At 45.5% G+C, this 21,760-nt stretch overlaps 2 protein-coding genes across 3 annotated transcripts in view; one reads left to right on the top strand and one right to left on the bottom strand.

The window, feature by feature from the left end:
* ZZEF1 (zinc finger ZZ-type and EF-hand domain containing 1) overlaps positions 1–9,910 on the bottom strand; it is a 72,510-nt gene extending 62,600 nt beyond the window's left edge. For both annotated transcript variants that reach the window (XM_083479133.1, XM_083479134.1), the window contains exons 1-3: positions 9,244–9,910; positions 2,062–2,206; positions 83–277 (exon numbers count right to left, since the gene is read on the bottom strand). In XM_083479133.1, coding sequence (XP_083335259.1) covers positions 83–277; positions 2,062–2,206; positions 9,244–9,816 — 913 coding nt within the window. In that variant the 5' untranslated portion in view covers positions 9,817–9,910. The remainder of the gene's footprint in view (positions 1–82; positions 278–2,061; positions 2,207–9,243) is intronic.
* A 2,436-nt stretch (positions 9,911–12,346) lies between these two features.
* LOC310695279 (putative methyltransferase) lies at positions 12,347–20,742 on the top strand. The gene is made up of 6 exons (XM_083479449.1): positions 12,347–13,112; positions 14,366–14,526; positions 16,437–16,650; positions 18,047–18,147; positions 18,773–18,910; positions 20,031–20,742. The coding sequence occupies exons 1-6, from the start codon at positions 13,002–13,004 to the stop codon at positions 20,119–20,121; spliced, it is 816 nt and encodes a 271-aa protein (XP_083335575.1). The 5' UTR covers positions 12,347–13,001; the 3' UTR covers positions 20,122–20,742.
* The last annotated feature ends 1,018 nt before the right edge of the window (positions 20,743–21,760 follow it).

Genomic DNA, 21,760 nt, shown 5'->3' with positions numbered 1-21,760 from the left:
ATGAAGATTACAATTGCACCTCAGTGGCTGGCCCTGATTATAAACATTTTAGGTGATAAGAGGGCAAATCAAATTCCAATACCTTTTTCTTTTAGGAGGAGCCGGTCTAAAGAATCCTTCAGTACGGAAGATCGCATGGTGCAAATATTGTTGAAGTACTCCAAGACTGGATATGGGATGACTGTGCTGGCGATACGGTGCCGGTGCAGGAACCTTAGGATCATGAAAGCGTGGAGACTAAGGCGCTCGTTCAACTCTGAAAATATGTCTACAAAACCTTGAGACAGAAAGGGAAAGGCGCTTAATAAGGTGAATACATATTTAGGTAGAGACAGAACATTTCCTGCTTCAGTTAATTAAGTGGCACTTAATTCTATCACTCGACTGGCTAGAACAGGAACAGAGGAATCTGTCGCCCCTCCAGATGTTGGTCTACAACTCCCATCATGATGGGAATTGTAGTCCAACAACATCTAGAGGGCCACTGGCTCCCAATCCTTGGGCTAAACATGAGATTAGTTAAATAAACCCCACTCAAGTCACCACTTAGGTGCTTCCAAACTACGCTAGTGGAAGGGGGAAAAGAAGCAGCAGTGCCCCTAAGAAAGAAACCATATGAAGCTACTGATAATTAAAACCAGAGTGTGAGGAGAAGCATATTCAATCAGTGTGAGCAAGTGAGGAAGCACATTTGGCCCCAAGGAACAGGCTGATGGCTTAACTGTGTGTGAACCAAGTAATCACTGTATCCTAAACTACTGAAACTGTTTTGATATAATCCCTACAGAATGGTATGAGCTGGTAGCAGCATTTTTCCATGTTGTATGATCCTAGAAGTTTCTGGAAATATGACATGGCCCTTGTTTAAAAATCCTAGTCCATTCCTAGGTTTGGAGGATATGTTTATGAACATGGGTGCAGAATCTCCCAAAATCTCCAGTGTTCAGAAACTGGGAGTAGCCACACTCTATATGACTATCTGTTCCTTACTTGGTACCTTGAACCATATCCTTAACCTCTTCTAGCTGTGAAAGACTGCTAAGACCTGCTTCAACTCAACTATGGGGCTCAAATAATGCAAACAAACTAGTGAAACACAATGCAGAGAGAGAGAGAGAGAGAGAGAGAGACCCGCAGATACTGTTCTCTTCTCAGACCTTTTCCTAGCACGGAACTCACAGCCCTCTCGCAGGGTGTCTGAGGTCCCCCCCCCCCCAGATTTAACAGTTTTCACATATTTTAGACACTGATGTGGTGCAGTGGCTAAGAAGCTTGAGCTACGAAGCAGACAGTTGCTACTCTGAATCTTGCCTCTTATAGAAACTCAGTGTGGACCTTCAGTAAACGTCAATCTCCCTCTACCTACATTGATCTCCCATATGGGGTCAATACTGGCCTTACCTTAGCAAGACTGTGAAAGCACTATGAATATTTGAAAAACAAGCATTATTATTAGCTATGAGTACTTTTATACCCTGACTGTTTATTTTGGGTGTGCCCAAACAATGCTACTAGAAACCTTGCAAAGGTTTGGCACTGCCTCATGAGTCATGACCATGCACTTCTCAGGAAAACAAGAGCAAGTTAACATGACAGCTCCTGAGTAAACAAGTGATTAAAAATGAACCCCTTGAATGGTTCAGGGTGAAGCTAGCAATGGTGATAGAATTGCACACTTGAGCTAAGTGAGATGCCCAATCAATGATTCCTTCTGCTATTGGATATGTTAGTTTTCACCAACCTGGTCTTATCCAGATGTTTTGGACTACAACTCACATAGCTATATATCAACTGGAGAATGTGAAGCTGCCTTACAGTGGCAGAAGAATCATCCTAGGGAGAAAGTCCCACTGCAAAGTCTCTCCCAACCCTACCTGGAGAGGCCAGAGGTTGAACTTGAGACCTTCTGCTTGCTCTACCAACGAGCTATGGCCCTTCTCCATTTGCTCTAACACCAGGCACCTTCCCAGGGGGTTACTGTCATGGTATCTTAAGTCCGTGGCCCATTGCATTAAGATAAATCCACAGAAGCCATCTCCCTTCTTCCTTCCCATTTCTTACCTGGGACAAGCGAACAAGCCTGCAGCTGCCTGATCACGTGACTAAGCTCCCCTTGAAGATTGGCTCCGCTGGAGTTCTTGAGAGCCTCCAACATGTTCTCCACATCCACTGTGCCATCACCCTCAGGATCAAACTGAGCAAAAGCCTGAAGGGGAAGAAAAAGAAGATCAGCAGTTAGATGAGCAGAGAGGGGAGATCCCCCTTTTATCGTGCCCACTGTCAACGGTCTTTAACTATCTCAAATGGAAAAAGCAATTTTCTCCATTGGCACAAAGTTATAGCACACTGGGTATAACTTGATTTAGAAGGTAATCAATCACCTGTAGTGAATACTCATCTTATACTCTCTAGATGCAGCTGGCCTTTAGTGTGGTGACACTTTACCCTTTGAACTCCCTTCCGTTATATCTCAGGCACTTTCGTTATTGTCTTTTCGGCATCTAAACAGAGACCTTTAGCTCTGTTGGTATCTGTGGGATTGATTTTATGAATACAGTATTCAACTGTTTATATATATAATCGGCTTTTGAAGGGGGTGAACGCACGCACACGCACACAACTTGTTTTAACTTGCATTGCCTTTTTGACCATTGGCTATAGGAGCTGTAGCTGAGTCACAGAAACAGCAAGTAGTTCAGAGATGCCCTCCGAGACCATGGTTTCAGCAGAGATTTGAAATGATTCCCAAAACTAGTAAAAGAATCTCACTGGTTGTTTATCACAGTTATTGCTTTAACAAAATCTTAGACTGGACATGATGTTCTGTTTTCTTGAGTCAGTACACTCCTGCAAACCTATTAAAAGTAGTAATAAACCAGTTTTCTCCCAAGCTGCTACTGCACTAAGGTCCTGCTCTGGGGTTTACTACAGGCATCTGGTTGGCTGCTCTGAGAATAGGATGCTGGACTGAATGAGCCACTGATCCAGCAGGCTATTTTTATGTCCTTAGAAAGGACATACTTTTTTAAGGCATCAATTTTAGCTTGTTCTACTTTAAGTTTCCCTCAAGATGTAACCCAGACTAGATTGCAAGCCCCTTTTAGGGAGTGTGATCGACACAACTGAAATTGTTGTAATGCAACACAGGATAGGGCCGTCTGTAAACATACCCAAAGTGTCTTATGTAAGCAACAAGGTTGTTTGCTTTCACCAACTAAAGCTAGTCTCCCTTGTGGTCCTTTAACTAATCCGTGATGGCCAAAGGTTAGACATACACATGGCATCAGCATAAGGGCTCAAGGCCTACTTGTTTGAGCCAAAACAGCCATTTGAAAAAAGGGCAAAATACTTTCTTTCCATGCAAGCCCATTTTGTACAACTGACTGTAACTTGTTCTACACACTGTTGCGTGCGCATCATTGCTGAACATGCTGCTTGTAAATGGATATGGATTATCCTCATTTCAAAGGTCAGCAGTGAAGATGCTTGTCACATGCTTAACCACAGCATGGGAGGACAGACTATGTGTTGGCAACCAGAGTGGTGTTTGGCTAAGTGACCTCCCAAGTAGCAAAACAAAGCTGGCCAGGTGATTTGTTTGCAGTGCACTACTGTCAACAAGTACATCCAATCCTAGTTTGCATGAAAAATTATTGTGATTTGTAGCTAGCTGTAACTGCAGAGACAGGGAAGTCAGTGCCATTTAGCTCTGGAAGCATGTATATTTACCTGCTCTGCAGTTGGGCTATAACCTTATCTGAACATGTACTCTCTGGGTGAAAGGCAGGGAACAGTTGCTAGGGGAAGTAAGTGTGTCCACCTGTCCCTTCAGTTCAGCCACAATCTCTCTTGATATAAATTTGCTGAGCTGAAGCCATGTGTGGGTGGATTTGCTGGCTGATTTCTGGGGTGCCAAAGACCTCAGAAGTGACAGGTGTTTTATTTTAATATGGTGAAGGCATCTTCCAATTATAGTCCTACATTGGTTGACAGTTCGTTTCCATGCCCGATTCAAGGTGCTCACATCAACTGTTCTAAACCCTAAACAATTTAGGTCCCAAATTTCTGAAAGACCGCATCCTTCTTACAGACCTGTCAAGCTCAGTAGAAGGGTCCCCTTGGAAGTTCCACCACCCTCAGAAGGTTTTTTGAGGGGAGCGGTGGCCCAGGAGAGGCCATTCTCTGCTGGAAGGCCCTAAACTGTCCAATTCCTTCCGCACAGAACTGTGTCCAGCTTATTCAGTATACAGCTTTTGGTAAATGCTGAATACGCAGCTTTCCCCCCGACCTTTGATACCTGAGATATGAGTTGCAGGATCCACCCTATTCCAGTGAATGTAGTCCGTTTTAACTGTTTTTAATTCTGAATTTTATGTAATAAAATGATAAATGATAAAAGTAGGTTAGATTGTAGTATTTGGATTCTCACCGTCGGTCTCGGATTGTGCCCCTATATAGCACAATCAGAAGTCAGGCAAAATTGTTATGGGCATGAGTGGCTGATTGGTAAAGGTGTTGTACGAGGTCGGGAAGACTTCCGCTGGTTGTTTGAATGGATAGAAAGCAAGGCTGTGCAAACCTTATGCTTTCATGTTGGTTAGGAGCTTACATCATGCCACCTTGGCAGCATTATGGGCTGAGCAAAGTCTGGCTGCTCAGCCTCACTCACCTCAGAGCTCCTCAGTGTGTCTACTGCCTGACAACACCATAACAAGGGGGAAAATGCTCCCTGAATAAACCTGACACCAAATTATTTCTGATTATATGTACAAATCTTTTTGAGTACTCTTGTATATGTCTGTTTACACAAATCCCTTGAAAAAGCAACATCCATGTGCATGTGCTCTCCTCTACTGTCTCTGTGGGGAATGGGTTGATCCAGGGGGAGGGAGGCAAGAGGTGAGCAGAGGAGCTGGCAGCCATGGCATTTGATAAAAAATTCTAAATGTGCTCAGAGGCCTGAAAAACGTTGATGCCCGCTGTCAATACTATATTCATCTCAATACTGCATGGACCATATTAGGGGCTCTTACGTGGCAGAAAAGTTCCAAATAATTTTTAGTAGGCAATAAATAAACAAGAGTTGGAAGAGGAAGAAGATGGGCTCAGGAGAGGTGTGCAGAACGAAAGGTCTGAGGGAAAAGGAAGAGAGATGTTTTCTCCACAGTGTCTGGGATGGTGGATCTGTGATGCCATGTGTGAACACCCCAAACTTCTCCACTGATCCTCGGAGTTGGCTAGTCAAGCCACCAACAATCACCCCACTCAGACTGTCAAATGACACACTCCAACTCATGGGAATGAACAAGTACCAGAGACTCAAAGTATACAGAATGCTGTATGGAGAATTCTTCAGAGCTGGAAGCATCCTGAGGGTCAACCTCTGAAGTGGTGCTCATCAACCACATAAAGGTTTACAGACTCAGCTAAAGTAACGTGGGCTCCTGAGAAGTGAAGCTTTTTCTTCTTTAAAAAATAAATAAATCTCTGCATATATTACTTGTGCTCAAAATTTCAAATAAATATCTGAAATGCACGAGCAAATCATCTGGGACAAAAACAACAACAAGTGGAGCTTTGACCCAGGCTTACAAGTGGCAGAGCTTCAGAGCCAACACCCCCTTTTTCCATTCACTTAAACAGGAGGAATCACAGTTCAAGGGCCCAGCCAGGCAAAAGCACTTCAGGAGGGTGCAGAGTAGGGGCAGTGAGGAGTGTGGCCTGTGTATGAGCTTGGCCCGCAGAGAGTTCTGAGGGTTGAATAGAGAGACCTGGAAGGCTGTTTGTGGTCCTCAAGAGCATATTTGCAAGTGAACAAGGAAGTGTTGCAAAAAGGCAGAGAGCTCTGTGCATTGCTAAAGCCTAAGGGCCAGCAAAATCAAACAGCTTCCCTGCCTGAGCATCAGGTCATGTTTCTTAACAGGGTGTTGTCCCCTGAACCTTTGCCCTGAAGTGTTCTCTTTCTCTTCATACTATCACGATTACATGTTACATAAAGGTGAAACTGTCCACACCCACTCTGAAGGCAATGCAGGAGTTTGCAGGCTCAAAGCAGGCATTTTTCAAACAGCACTTAAACTGCTTTTTGCATTTTCCACAACAACTGCTTGGATGTGTAGTAATTTTAAATCAATTCTCTTCCATTTTCTGCCTCATATAAAACACACTGAGGAAACAGATATTCCAAACTAAAATAACTCCTAGCACCACTTATGAAAAACAACCAGCATCTGTTCTCCCTTGTAGGCAAACATTGTCAAGAACCCTGTTAAAATGAAAGGAGAAGGATTATTTAATACTTCCCATAATTAACTGTTTGTGAAACCAATGTCCCCTTCTACAGGCATTACCCCACACAAAATTCAATCTGGGTTCTTATGCAATAATAATCTCAGTTTAGAAACTCCCCTAATTACCAGTATAACATACTGTAACTTCTAACTTCCTTTCATGAGCAGCAGCTTCTGCGAGAGATTGCAGGAGTTAAAAGCTCCAGCATATATGCTTCAAAACCACAGACACTGCTTTGGATTGGAAGAGGGCACTACATTTAACAGCATGGGAAAATATATCCTCTGGGTCATGCTTTCAACAGAACTGCAGGTTATTTATGGCCATGGGTCATATGGGGAAAAGGTTGCTTGGAAACACAACTTAGTACTGGACCAAAATGTGTAACGTCAGTATTGCAAGTCTCCAAAACACATTCAACCAGTGCACTACCCTTATCATTTTATTCCCTCCTCTCAACCCATATTTATGCTAACCTACCACAGATTCAATTATGCTACTTCAATAATTTGAAGCATTTGTAAATTCTGATTCTCATCTTGGTAACTTCTAAACCAGGTATAGACAAACTCGGCCCTCCAGATGTTTTGGGACTACAACTCCCATCATCCCTAGCTAACAGGATCAGTGGTCAGGGATGATGGGAGTTGCAGTCTCAAAAAATATGGAGGGCCAAGTTTGCCTATGCCTGTTCTGAACCATCGCTGGGGAGCCTCAGAACTCCGGGCCAAATTCTCTGTGGTCCCTGCCAACAACAGCATTTTAAATCTGCTTCTATAGGCCACACAGAGCCACTGCTGCGGGAAGGAGACCCAGGTTCACACCTGTCCACCCTCAGCTCAGGGCTTACAAGTCATACTCTTACCCTAAGATGCATATCTGAAAATGCAGCAGCCCACCACAGAAAATGGTTGTTGAGTAGACAACACAGATAAAGTAATATATAGCATTTCACCAAGCCACAGAACTATACAAAACTGTTAATAGAAATACTTCCATCTCAAATCCATTCCTGGGCAAGACTCAGTAAACACACAGGATCTCACTCCCAAGTTTCCATAGAGCTGAATCGCAAGGCTACAATCCTACAATGCTGTACGTTTCCTAAAAGCAAGCCCTGAAGTGAATGCAATAGTGTTTGCTGTAGAGCCCACTCTGCAGGAGGTGGTTGCTGTCCTGCCTTGTGCATTTCCTAAAGGAGAAACCCTAAACTGAGCACACTGGAGCTTACAGGTGAGTAAATACTTGACACAGGAGTGCATTGCAAGGCCGCAGCTGTCATCCCTGAGCACCCTTCCCTGGGGAGTTAAGGCCCCAGAAACACGGAGTAGTTAAGTTCCAAGTATACATGCAAATAAACAAATGGAACCCAGTCACAATATATTAAGAAGTAGAACACACGAGGAGGGGGATAAGTGATAGCGGGTTTTTTTTTAAAAAAAAAGTTTGTATCTTCAACTTTTCAAAGCTGCATTTTTTTAAACTTGAATTTTGAACTTGTTTGTGAACCTCTCTGAGCTGCTTTGGAGACCTTTTTGGGCAGAAAGATGGCACAAATATAAACTCTAACAGCACAGAGAGGCCTGCACTGCAGGCCTGCCATCCTACTTTGCATGCTTCCTAAGAGTAAACACAAGAACACTTACTTGGGAGTAAACACCACAGAAGAGTGCATTGCAAGGCTGCCCTCTCTACTTTGCATAAGAGGAAGCGCCAGAACCAAACACAGCAAGTATTACATAAGCCTGCACTGCAAAGCTTCTGCCCTTGGGCATCTTTGCCTAGGGCAGCAAACCCTCCACCCTTCCGTTTGGGTGTATAGGCTATGCTGCTCAAACACACATATGTAGATGCAATCCCCTCAAACAGAGGAAGCGGCCATGTTGAACCAAACCACTGGCCCATTTGGCTCAGTATTTTCCACAATGATGAGAAATGGCTCTCCTGGATTTCAGGCGGGAGGGGGGGTCTCTTTCCCAGCCCTATCTGGGGACTGAATTTAGGAACAGGTACTCTGCCACGGAAAGGTGATCCTTTGCTTAAAAGAAAACAAGATTCTAGTCCTCATTTTTCTGAACAAAGAGCTTAAAGAGGAATGTACAAAGCTGCCCTATATTGACAGTTGGTCCATCCAGCTCAGTATTCTGGACACTGACTAGCAGCTGCTCTCCAGCGTTTTAGGCAAAAGTCATTCTCCAGCCGTTATCTAGAGATGCCAGGGATTGAATCTTGGACCTTCTGCATGCAAAGCGGGTACTCTAACAGTGCTTCAGGTTTAAGTGCAGTTTGAACCAGGATCTGAGATAGCTAGATTCAGAAAAGTTTTCTCCTTAAACAGCTGAAGGGGATGTGTAACATGTCAAGAAGGAAATGCCTTACTTGTGAGTGGTGGTGATAAACATGACATCTGTATAGCACTGTCAGGTTTAGGGATTCTAGTCCTCATTATTCTAAATAAAGATCTAGCTTAAATAACAACATAACAAGCTGCCTTATACTGAGCCCATAGTGGTTCATCTAGCTTTGTATTCTCACAACCCCAGAGTCGTCTGCGACTGAACCTAACGGTCAGGGGTGCCTTTACAACTATTTGTAGCGGCTCTCCAAGGTTTCAGGCAGGGAGCCTTTCCCCAGCCCTGCCAGGATATGCCAGAGACCAACCTGGGACCTCCTGCACGCAAACATAATGCTCCACCACTGCCCTGTGCACTTTGCCCTAAAAATAAAGCAAGACTCTAGTCCTCGTGATTTCAACATAGGCTGCTTCAAACAGGAACCTAGGAAGCTTCTTATACAAAGATAGACCTCCGGGGTCCAACTGGAGGAGGTCTCCCCCCCCCCAAGCAGCCCTGCCTGGAGATGCCAAGGGCCGAAAGTGGAGCCTCCGAAGCACCTGCTGCACGCACTGAGCTGCCACCCCTTTCCCCATGGTGGGGGGGGGCTCCCGCTCACCTCCTCGCTCCTGGCTCGCTCCTCGGCGGCGGCGGCTTCCCCTCCACTCCCGCCTCCTCCCGTGGCGGCTGCCCCGGCGGTGGCGGCGGCCCCCGCTGCTCCTCCTCCTCCGCCGCCTCCTCCTCCTCCCGGCGTCGGCCCGGCGCGCGCCTCGAGGGCCTCGCAGAGCTGCTCGAGGCTGACGGCGTGCTCCCCGCGGCCCAGGCGCTCCTCCAGCCAGCGCACCAGGGCGGCGTGGTGGCGGGACAGCAGCGGTTCCGCCGAGGGAGCCTCGCGCAAGCGGGCCGCGGCCTCCTCCCTCAGGCGGGCCTGGCCGAGCAGCACCGACGCCGCCGGCAGCAGCGGAGACGGGGACGAGGACGGCAAGGAGGCCGCCGACGGAGGTGCCGAGGGCCGGGCGGCGGCCGGTGAGGAAGAGGACGAGGAGGCCGCCGCCGTCTCCATGGCGCCCGGCGAGGAGGCCTCCCTGGCGGCGCTGCCGCTATTCCGGGCCCCTCCTGCGGCGGCGGCGGCGCAGGGCGCCGTTTCCTCCTCCTCCTCCTCGCCCTCGCTGTGGCTGCCCACGTTCCCCATGGAGCGCCCGAGCCCGGCTTCCTTCTGCCGGCCGCTCCTCCTTCAGCTCGTCCCTGCGGCTTCCCTCAGGACGCCGAACTTCCGCCAAGGCGGCGTCGCAAACGCCCGCTCGCCTAGCGGCCGTTTTGCGTCACCCGGCCGCAAAGCAGCGCCGAGGACACTAGCGCGCGTTCAGAAGGGCTCGATTTGCGGCAGCGTCGCCCAATAAGGAGATGGGTTGTCGGCTTTGCGGCAGCGTCGCGTACGCAGCCCTTCTAGGGAGGGGAAGGAACCGTAGACTCTATGGTTCGGAATGTTGTGGCGCGGCCGCCAAGAATTACAGTAAATACAGAATGGGAACGGCCCCCTGGTGTCGCTTTACGGCAGTGTCGTAAACCCAGCCTCTATGCTGTAATAGGCATATTTATTAAAAACATAGGAAGCAACCTTATACGTACCAAGTCAGAGAATTAGTCTATCTAGCTCAGTATTGTCTGCACCAGGTGGCCAGCCATTTTGGGCCTGAAGGCCACATTCCATTCAGGCATAGCTGTCAACTTTTCCCTTTTCTTGCGAGGAATCCTATTCGGAGTAAGGGAATTTCCCTTTAAAAAAGGGAAACGTTGACAGCTATGCATTCAGGGCGGAACCAAAAGCAAAAGTGGGAGAAGCATATGCAAATTTTGCATTTGTACAATAGGCTAGTTTCTACACACATGCCTCTTTGATTATTATTATTAATCGCATTTATAGCCCACCTTTTTCTCCAAGGTCAAGTTAACAGACATAGTTCTCCACCTCATTTTAGTCCCCACAACAACCCTGCGAGGTAGGTCAGACTGAGGGGCAGTGACTGGCTCCCAAGGTCACTCAGCCAGCTTATGGCCAAGTAATGGATTTGAACCCTGGTCTCTCCCAGGTTTTAGGCTGCCCCTCTTAACTGTTACACAAGGGTTCTGAAATCCTCTATCCAGCCAGGCAAACGATTCCGTGTCACATTTCAAGGACTCATTCCAGCCAGGCAAAAGGACTCAAGAAGGGTGCAAAGCACAACCCAAAGATTGCCAGAGTCAGAGAACAAGCAGGACCAAAGAGCAAGACCACAAGTGTTACTTATACAGTGGTGCCTCGCAAGACGAAATTAATTCGTTCCGTGAGTTTTTTCGTCTAGCGAATTTTTCGTCTTGCGAAGCACGGTGTCGGAAAAGTTTTGGAAAAGCTTCAAAAATCACCAAAAACCTCAAAAAGGCTATCACACCACGTTCTATGAGTTGCTCCTCGAAGTCAAGTCGCAACTGTATTAACGGTGTTAAGAAAAAGGAAACAAACTTGCAAGACGTTTTCGTCTTGCGAAGCAAGCCCATAGGGAAATTCGTCTTGCGAAGCAGCTCAAAAACCGCAAAACCCTTTCGTCTAGCGAGTTTTTCGTCTTGCGAGGCATTCGTCTTGCGGGGCACCACTGTATGGAGTATCTGGTAACGCCGCTGCCCATCCAAAAAGACTCCCAGAGTGGCTTACTACAGTCCGTTGAAAACCACACAGCCCCTGTCCGACAGGCTTACAATATAAAACAAAAGCCCACAAGAAAAACGGGGACAGAATAATAGGGTGGAAATCAAACTTGGCCAGCAGTTCTTTAAATGACCAGTTGACACAGTTCCGAGGTGCCTGGGGGACGTGGCAGAGCTGATGGCATGACCTCTGCCTCCCGTTGCTCCAGCACTAGAGCTCCCTTAGGCTTTGCTGCTCAAGCAGAATCCTAGGTGGCAGGAGAACCCTTTTTATCTCCCTCCCAGCCCAGGAGGAGCCAATGGCCAGCATGGGAGAGCCAGCCAGCGGGGAAGGTTCTTCCCTGAGAAGCTGTAGTGACACTGCTGGCCACGTGGGGCAGTGGTCTGGTCTGGCAGCTCCCGACGCTTTACTGAGAAGCTGCAAAGACGGAGGAGGAAGACCCAGAACAAAGGTGTGCCTGCCCTTATACTGTATAGACATTTTAAATTCCCTGCCCTGGAGCTTAAGACCACCCCTCCATACATCATACATACATCACAGAAGGGGTGTAACCCCGGTCCACGCCCCAGAAACATCATACCTACATCACAGAAAACGTGGTCTACAACAGAAATTTGAATGTTGTTGTTTTTCCTGTCTGCCAGTATTAAGTTGTGGGTGGACATAGCGGTCGACAGAGATTTCTCCAAGTGGTTCTTTATAGTAAGCTGGAACTGAACAGAACTGAACTGCTCAGCCGGCCTACTTTTATAGGCAGCCGTCTGTCAACATTATAACAACAATACCCCAGAGTTGTCCGCCTAAATTAACTTACCTGGACCTGAGTGAAAACTATATACACAATCCCCCTGGTGGCCAGCGTGAGAATATCAATACATAACACCCAGGTTATCTGATTATGCCTTATCTGATTGCCTTTCCTGGTAGTCTGCCCATTCCTTTGAGATGGTGATTTCCCAATTCCTGAGACAAAGGGAAGGTTCCCTCACCCCCTCCCTCCTCGCAGAGAAAACAGTTTGGGAGTCAAAATGGTTTCAGGACGGTCTTCCTGTGCTGCTCCAGACATGTGGTCCACATATCTATGTATGTGCTTGGTAGGTACAGTTATGAACATTTATTATATATATAAGACCTTAATTTTTTTATTACAAGGCTGCCCTAGAGGGATTTCAGAGCTGAATCCTTTGCTTCTTGGCTGCAAAAAAGCAAGTCTGAGAAATACCGTATTTTTTGCTCTATAAGACTCACTTTTTCCCTCCTAAAAAGTAAGGGGAAATGTGTGTGTGTGTTATGGAGCGAATGCAGGCTGCGCAGCTATCCCAGAAGCCAGAACAGCAAGAGGGATTGCTGCTTTCACTGCGCAGCGATCCCTCTTGCTGTTCTGGCTTCTGAGATTCAGAATATTTTTTTCTTGTTTTCCTCCTCCAAAAACTAGGTGCGTCTTGTGGTCTGGTGCGTCTTATAAAGCGAAAAATATGGTAATTGGCATTGCACAATCAGCATTCTGAAAGAGGCAGGCTTCTTTCCGGTGCCAAAGTTCACTACGCTACAGGAAAACGGGGACATTCCTTCTCTGTTAAACATTTAAAAGCGCCACAATAAATTACTTCACTGTTAAAACATTGAAAAACACACAAAGGCAGACCAGTGTCCTTAGGAACTTGCAGAAGTTGCAAGCTGTGCTCCGTGAAACCATGGCCACTCGTCGGTTTGAGGACAGGGCTCACGCTGCTATTTATCAAAAATACAGGTTTTCCCCGCAGGAGAACCTACAGGGCGTGATCTTCTCGTACCTGGAAGAAAAGGTAAGAACATAATAGTGTGTGTCAGTCTGAACTTATACCAGTTGATCAACTTATACCCGTAGATTGCATTTGTACAGTTAGCATAATTTTATATAAAAGGAGAGCACCATTATGAACTTTCTTGACTCTGATACTAGTCTTTATCCTGAAGATGTCCTGGAAGGCTTCCTGGCCTTCTTAATACTTTTGGGGGAAAATAGCATGGTCAAATGACTCCTCCTGCGTCAGCTGCTAGACGAGGCGGCTGAGCAGCCTAAAACAAGGCCCTGCTGCGCCTCTGGTCCTTTCCAAGTCTACGATTCTACAGTGTCATTTTGCTCCCTGAAGTAAATATTCTGTCTCTTTCATTTCTTGTAAACAACCAATCTTTCGTTATTCCTTTTCTGTGAAAACTTCTAGCAGGCATAAGGCTAAGGGTAAACACATATTCATAATAAACAAACATTAGAACTCTAACAAGGGGGTGGCAGTGATATAAGAAGAAAATGGAGTTGGCTTTTACAGGCCAACTCCCCATCAAAGCGACCCAGTATCCCGGAAGTACATTATGGGTCAGAGAAGAACAAGTGAAGGCAGGAACCAACTGAAAGAAGCAGTTTTCTCTTGAGACCCAGTTACCATCACCCCACTGTGCAAGGAGGCGAGAGGCGACCCAGAACAAAGGTCCCTTGGGGGCTACCCAGCTGGTTCCTCCTGCCATTTTTCTGCGTCAAACCAGCCCATGACATTTTGGGTTAATTAACAGCTGGTTTCACTGTATTCAAGTGAAAACTGCTCATGTCTCGGACCTAGATGGGTACGGCCTTGGGTAAGTCAAGAGTGGGAAAGCCATGTCCCTCACGATGCTGTTCCTTTGAGTACAACTCCCATCTATGCTAACTATTGGCCATGCTGGCTGCGGAGGACGGGGGGCTGTACACTCCCAACAACATTGGGGTGGGTGGGTGGGTGCAGGATCAGAGGTTCCCTAAAAGGTAAAGGTAAAGAGACCCCAGACCATTATGTCCAGTCGTGGCCGACTCTGGGGTTGCGGCGCTCATCTCGCTTTATTGGCCAAGGGAGCCGGTGTACAGCTTACGGGTCATGTGGCCAGCATGACTAAGCTGCTGCTGGCGAACCAGAGCAGCGCACGGAAATGCCATTTACCTTCCCGCCATTGTGGTACCTATTTATCTACTTGCACTTTGAGGTGCTAGCCTTGCTGACAATGACCTGGCGATGCATTTCTGAGATGTGTCGCTATCTTTTCTCAGAGAGTGAGCCCCGGGCAGCTGGCAGTCGACGTGGGTTGTGGCTCGGGCCAAAGCACTCGGATTCTGGCAAAACATTTTGAGAAGGTGGTCGGGACAGACATCAGTGAAGCTCAGATCGAGGAGGCCAGGAGAGCTCCACAACCGCCCAATGTCTCTTATCTGTAAGTAGGAGCTGACCTTGCACGTGTATGGCTGAGAGAAAGCGGCCAGGAAGACGTTTTTCTCCCTCTCTCATCACACTAGAGCTCTTGAAGCTGAATGTTGGAAGATTCAGGACCGACGAAAGAAAACACTACTTCATGCAGCCCATATTTAAACTATGGAACTCCCTCCCACATGAGGCAGGGATGGCCACCAACTTGGATGGCTTTAAACGAAGACTAGAGAAATTAAAGAAGAGGCCTATCAGTGGCTACTAGCCACTATGCCTCTGCTGGACCTACAAGGTGGGCAGAGTGAAGGCCAGGGTGGCTGAGAGTTGTGAAGAGAGATCCCTCTCTCACTCCCAGAGCTACCACTCCATACCCGTCAAGTGTCCCAATTTCACTGGGACATTCACAGATTTACAGAAGGGAATGGCGTTCCTAGATCAATCCTTTTTCTCAGGGTACTCTGGGAATTGTGAGGGGAATAGGGGTCTCTCCTAACAACTCAGCACCCTCAACGAACTACAGCTCCCAGGATTCTTTGGGGGAAGCCATGACTGTTTAATGCGGTATTATCGCAAATGTATTTTTTTAATTATTATTTTTTACATAAATTTTTATTGATTTTCCATTAAACACACCAACATACATACATATATTATACAAATGAGTCACATATTTATCTTAAGCTCCGCCGAGCCTCGGACTCCCCTCCATTCCTTCGGTAAGTATCATAAAATTTCTAGCATCTCATATTTTGTGTATTTTACTTTGTCTACCATACGCTGTTAGAGTTATTTTAACCCTGCCAGTGTCTTTAAAGTTTTACCATTGTCTTTTATATACATCAAGTATTTCCTCCAGTTTTCTTGAAACTTCTGTTCACTCTGGTCTCTTAATTTTCCTGATATTCTGGCCAGTTCTGCGTAATTAACCATTTTAACCTGCCATTCCATTATAGTAGGTATTACACCCGTTTTCCAATTCTGGGCTAGCATAGTTCTTGCTGCCATCGTGGCATATAGAAAGATATTTTTATCTTTTTTAAAATTTCCTTTCCTATCAATCCTATCAATCCTTTCCTATCAATGGTTTTATCAGGGGTCTTAGATACTGTATATGGTAATGTTCATAAGCATACCAACCAAGCACGTACATAGATCAGCACAGGAAGTCCGACCTGGAACCATTTTGATTCCTAAACTGAGCAAATGTTTTCTCTGCAAGGTCAAAGTGGGAAACCTCCCATTGTCTCTTTCCTCACAAATCATGCCTTACGGGCACATTTAAGATATGAATATGGTGTGAGCCTGTGAGATGGCCCAGGAACTAAGTATTTATCATTACAAAAGACTAGCCAGGCTCCCCAGGAAATCCAATCAGACAGGAGATAAACAACGACAGGAGAAAAACAACATTCAAAATTTCTGTTTTAGACCGCCTTTTTTGTGATGTAGGTATGATGTATCTGGGGGGTGGTCTTAGGTTGCACCCCTTCTGTGATGTATGTATGATGTTTCTGGGGGTGGTCTTGATCTACAGGGTGGCAATTTCAAAAGTCATTATAAGGCCTTGCACGCCATTTTTCTGGGTCCTCCTCCGTTCTACTGCATGTGAGGGGAGCACCCTGTTGCAACAGATCAATAAAGATCAAGCTTACTAGCTGCTTTGCTTCTCAATATTCTCTGGTTGGCCTCTGTTATCTTCTCCTACCAATAGGGAACCTATGTAAGGACTCTATATGGGCTCTTGGATACCCCATAAGGGAAAAGGGCAATTTTTGTTTACAACACATCCAGGTTTTGTTTGCGGGTTTCCCATTGGGGCATCTGGCTGGCCACTGTGAGAACAGGATGATTAGCCAGATGGGCCTTGGGCCTGATCCAGCAGGCTTCGAACAATCACCTTGCCATCTCCTCCCACAGGGTGTGCCCTGCCGAAGACCTCCCTTTCGAAGACGGCTCTGTAGACCTGGTCACGGCTTTTGCGGCTGTCCACTGGTTTGACGGGCCTCGCTTTCTGAGGGAAGTGGACCGAGTTCTCAAGCCATCAGGCTGTGTGGTCTTCAGCTCCTACAACCGGCACATGCAGTTGTGTTACAAAGATTGTACAGACAAGTTAACAGAGATCTTCAGAGAGGTCAGTCCATCGCACAGGCTTGCCTGCCCAGACCTCGGACTTGAGGTCTGCCCTCAGACCACATATTTCAGGGCCATCCCTGCCAGTTTTCTAGCCCCAAATGTCTGTGGGGTTGTTGTTGTTTTTAAGTGTCTTTCCTGTAGAAGGACAGCAGAGTCCTTCAATCTATGTTAATTGAGCAAACCTACAAGTCCTGGGTGCATTTTAATCCCTCCTTCAAAACACTGGCACTATAGAAAAGAATATTATTTCAGGGCCCAGGCGAGGACATGAAGGGGATAAGAAGAATTCACCCCACCCTCTGAAATCTTTGCCATGAGAAGCTCTTATGATCAGCTTGCTTTACGTTTTTTGGAGAAGTTTTAAGACCCTCCTATGCAGAAAGATTTGTGACTGTGTGGCTATTTTCTGTTAGCTTATTTCAGTAATATTTATAAAGCCAGTTTCTACAAAGCACCATGACTTTCAACACTTTTAAGAACCCCCGCTCAGTAATTAAAATAGTCCATATATATATATATATATATATATATATATATATATATATATATACACACACACACACACACACACACACACACCACATAAAACAAAAGAGCTCCAAGTGGTTTACAAGGCAGTCTAAAATATGACAGTCAAACCTCGGCTGTCGACCATAATCCGTTCCAGAAGACCATTCGACTTCTGAACATTCAACAACAGAAAACAAAGCGGAATCCTCAGTACAATAGGGAAACTCAAAACAGAAGCCACGTAGCATGTTCGGCTTCTGAAAATCGTTCGAAAACTAGAACAGTTACTTCCTGGTTTTCGGTGTTTGGGTGCCAAAACGTTCCAAAACGGAGGCATTCGGGAACCGAGGTCTGACTATAATTTGAAATACCACTTTTAAAAACATGATTTGAAATACCAATTTAAAAAACATTAAATAAATAAATAAAACTGACCATTTCAAACACTTATAGCTACTAAAAAATAGGTAGGCATGCGGGACTGAAAACGTTTTTAGCCAGATATGTCAATGGGCAGGCAGTTCCAAAGTGCTGCCACAATAAAAGATTGATTTCCTGTAAGTGCTGAATGAATGTTACGTGACACTTGTGAAAGGACCAGTTTCGCAGATCCCAGCCATCAAATGGGCACATACTGGGTGACAGTCTTGAAATACATTATTCTATAGGCTGCCACACCTCACACATTTCCCTCAATGCTTTTAGTCTTTCCATATAGAGAGTATCTGCATGTTGACCATTTTTCTACTCCGGATTTCTGCACCTTTAACAGCTCAGCATCCTCTTTTATGCAGCATGCTCTGAACAGCGAGATTTTGCAAGCATAAAAAAATGACTGTGGCTTCCCACCCCCTGCCCCTTCTCTCTCTCTCTCTCTTTTCCAGATCCAAGACCAGCTTCTCACCTTAAAAAATGCAAGGATCAAATCACTTGAGAATGATTACCAAGAAATCTTTGATTCTTTGCCCTTTCAGGAGAAGAAGAGGTGAGTGGATCAGTCCCTTTTGTACAATGCGGTGCATGGACCCAGCCATGCCAATCTCTTCAATCTCCTGCTAAAAACATTTCTGTTCCACCAAGCTTATGCAAACTATTAAGAATGCATCCACAGTTGTTAAATGATACCTGTTTTTAACTTTTTTTTTACCAACTTACTGAATTTGTAAGCTGTATGGGTTTGTTACTGTAAACGACTTTGATATATTTTTATGACACAGCAATGTACAAATATTTTTGTAACTAAACAAATACAAATTGGGAAGTCCAGAACAATGCTGTCAAAGTCACTAAGTTGAACAGCCACACTCTCCTGAGCAAACATACATATGATTGACACCACTTCCGTAGTCAAAAGATTTCTGTACTCTCAACTCATCCACACAGCCACACTCTCCTGAGCAAATATACATATGATTGACACCACTTCCGTAGTCAAAATATTTTTGTACTCCACTTCCGTAGTCAAAATATTTTTGTACTCTCAACTCATCCACACAGCCACACTCTCCTGAGCAAACATACATATGATTGACACCCCTTCCGTAGTCAAAAGATTTCTGTACTCTCAACTCAGCCCCACATTTCTCCTAAAGCTTTCTGCTTCTTTCCAGGATGACGGATATTTTCGATAAAATTCCCCTGAGCGTTGCTGACGTAATAGGATATATCCAGTCACTCTCGCCGTACCAACATTATCTGAAAGCCCAGCCTGAGGAGGCAAAATCACTTCTCCAAAACACAGAGCGAAGGTGACAAAATCTGTCTGCTGGAGTAAGCCACATGTGGAAGGGCCAAGGAACCACTAGTAGAAGGGCCAAGTCCACTAGTAGAGTCGTGTTGAAGTCTTTAGCCTGTGATATTGCATGTCTTTTCATAGATGGCATGCAGTAGAATTTACCGGTAACTGTTCTCAGTACAAGATGCCAGCAAAGCAGAAGGTCTTGGATTTCCATATTTATTCCTGCAATGAAAATTCAGGTCCAATATGCACGTTGTAATTTTTAAGTAAAAAAATTCCCATGTAGAATAACAGAATTGTAGAGTTGGAAGGGACCCCCCCTCCCCCAATTAGCTCAGGAATGGAAGGAAGAGATAACCACGACTAGAAAAGAATGGCAAACCAAGTTGGTGGCAAAATTAACTGGGAAGCTCAGAAATCAAGAAGACAAGAACTTTAAGAAAGAATGGGGAAAGTTTATAATTTATCTACGAGACTACTGTAAGCAAGTTAAAACATTAGCAGGATTTTAATCACAATTGTAAAGTAACAGTAAGTACGGATAATTTAGAAGGAGAAAAAATTGGATTAGTATTGATATGCAGTTGTAAATATCATTAGGACCCATGGAAGGGATGGGTGGGGGAAGTCAGGAGATTCAGAGTAATCTCAATATTTGGATTTTTTTGTTACGTGTTTATACTTTTTAAAAATCACATTTAAAAATTATTTTAAAAAGCAAGGGACCCCTAAGGGCCATCTATCCAACCCCCCGCAATGCAGCAATTTCCGCTAACGCACGTGAGTGGCAAAGTCAGAAGTGTTGCCAGATGCCAGCTATTCATTTAATCTGTGCATAAGCCATGCTTCAAACCTTATGCCAGCATTATATCCTCAGTCCCATTTCCCCACACCCGCCGTTTGCCACATTTTATTGTACCAGTTTGTCAAAGAGGCAGCCTCCCAAATTCTTCTAAGTATCTCGCCATTATGCGCCTGGCTGCCGTCAAAAGACAACTTGTTTGAACCGTGAAAAGATGGAGCGGGGCTAGCTCTGGACATTTCGAGGTGTTTCATCCAGTAATTGTTTTCATTTCAATGAATCCCAGAACTGAACCCTGGTTTCTGCTCTCTTGCTTTCCTTCCCCTAGGTTTCTGGAGACGATGGGCGTTTCTTCTCGGGATACCCAGCTGGAGTTGCGCACGAAGCACGTTTGCATCTTGGGCTGCAAGAGCTCCTGAGAGGAATGTCATTCTAAATGCACTAATGGACTCCAGCTCTATCAGTCATGAAGACAGCAGGTTGTGATTCCAGGGTTCCATTGATTTCAAGGAGAGTGGGAACGAGATGCTATCAAAGGGCCAGGAGCCTTCTGAAGCCACCACTTCCTTGCAGCAGTGATTGGTCTGTCTCCTTGGACCTTGTTCCAAAAGCTCTCTGCAAACGATCCGTTTAGCCCACTGATAAGAGCTGGCAAGTTGTTGGGTGAGGAGGAAGAGAAAAGGGTGTCAGGGAGACTCCCCCTGCCAGCCACGTGTTGAAGCAGAAAACGAGAGCTGGGTGTTGGAACAGCATTAGAACTCAGTCCTGACTTCAAATCCCGATTCATCTATTGAATGTCACTGGGTGGCTACCTCTGAAACTGGAGGTTGGTGTCATCTTTTACCTGCTCCTCTCATGTAGAATCATGTCCATTGTTAAGAATCTTTTCCTTTGGTATCATAATAAAACGGAACTGAGTTTAATAGTGAATTCATTGTTTTTGTTTGTTGTTCGTTTATGGCTGATAAGATGAAAATGAAATCAGCTTAAAACCATGGCCATAAGACAATTAAAAAAAAATTAAAATCCACAATGAATCTTGAATTTCTCTTGCTGCATTTATTTGTCTACGTTATCAGCTCTCTATTTGAAAAATGCAGCCTCTCTACTGCTTGTGTTATGTTTCATAAACTTGACCGTGTTTTGTTGTGTTTGTCATTTTGATCTTACATTCGTACAAAACCTTAAAAATCCATTCCAGCTTAAAACCTAAATACCAAACGCCCAATGCAAGAATATACATGACACTATGAATGGTGTTGCTATGTCTTTACTCATAGTACAGTAATCTCTGTTCCTGTACTCTCAAAGTCAGCTTAGTAGTACTTGTCTTTTTCCCAGGCTTACTCGGTGACTGTAAACCCCACCCTGAGTTAGCCCTCTATTGCTTTGTACACGCAGTAAGATTTAGAAACCTACCTCCCCCACACACCGTGCCTCCCGTTGCTCCAGCACTAGAGCTCCCTTAGGCCTTGCTGCTCAAGCAGAATCCTAGGTGGCAAGAGAACCCTTTTTATCTCCCTCCCAGCCCAGGAGGAGCCAATGGCCAGCCTGGGAGAGCCAGCCAGCGGGGAAGGTTCTTCCCTGAGAAGCTGTAGCGACACTGCTGGTAAACGTGGGGCAGTGGTCTGGTCTGGCAGCTCCCGACGCTTTACTGAGAAGCTGCAATGATGCGCCTCACCACTTGGGGCACTGCTCAGCCGTTCCCGAATCTTGTTTTATTTGAAATAAAAAATTCCTTCCAGTAGCAAAATTTTTTATTTTGACTTTGGCAGACCAACACGGCTACCTATTTGTTTTATTTGACCATTTCTAACATTTTTCTCCTCGCATTTTCTAACCTCAGTAACGGACTGACCCAGGGGGTGGGGTGGGTGTTACAGGGCAAGTTTGCCAAAGCTGATCAAAGCTATTGGTCATAGAAGGGGCCCTAAGAGTCATCTAGTCCATTCCCCTGCAATGCAGGACTTTAGGCACACAATTCCCCCATCCAGTTTGAAACCATGCCAGACCCTGCTTAAGCTTTGCAAATGTACTAGCAATTTGACCACCAGGTCA

The sequence above is a fragment of the Podarcis liolepis genome, assembly GCF_965112155.1.
Source record: "Podarcis liolepis genome assembly, chromosome: 16".
Taxonomy (NCBI): Eukaryota; Metazoa; Chordata; class Lepidosauria; order Squamata; family Lacertidae; genus Podarcis; species Podarcis liolepis.
The sequence above is the reverse complement of the archived record's forward strand: the minus strand, read 5'-3'. Positions and strand labels throughout refer to the sequence as shown.

Bases quoted from the DNA above. Each gene is read 5' to 3' on its own strand.
- LOC310695279 (XM_083479449.1), top strand. From the start codon at position 13,002: ATGGCCACTCGTCGGTTTGAGGACAGGGCTCACGCTGCTATTTATCAA. The intron at 13,113-14,365 runs GTAAGAACATAA...ATCTTTTCTCAG, and splicing joins TCTCGTACCTGGAAGAAAAG to AGAGTGAGCCCCGGGCAGCT. The intron at 16,651-18,046 runs GTCAGTCCATCG...TCTCTTTTCCAG, and splicing joins TAACAGAGATCTTCAGAGAG to ATCCAAGACCAGCTTCTCAC.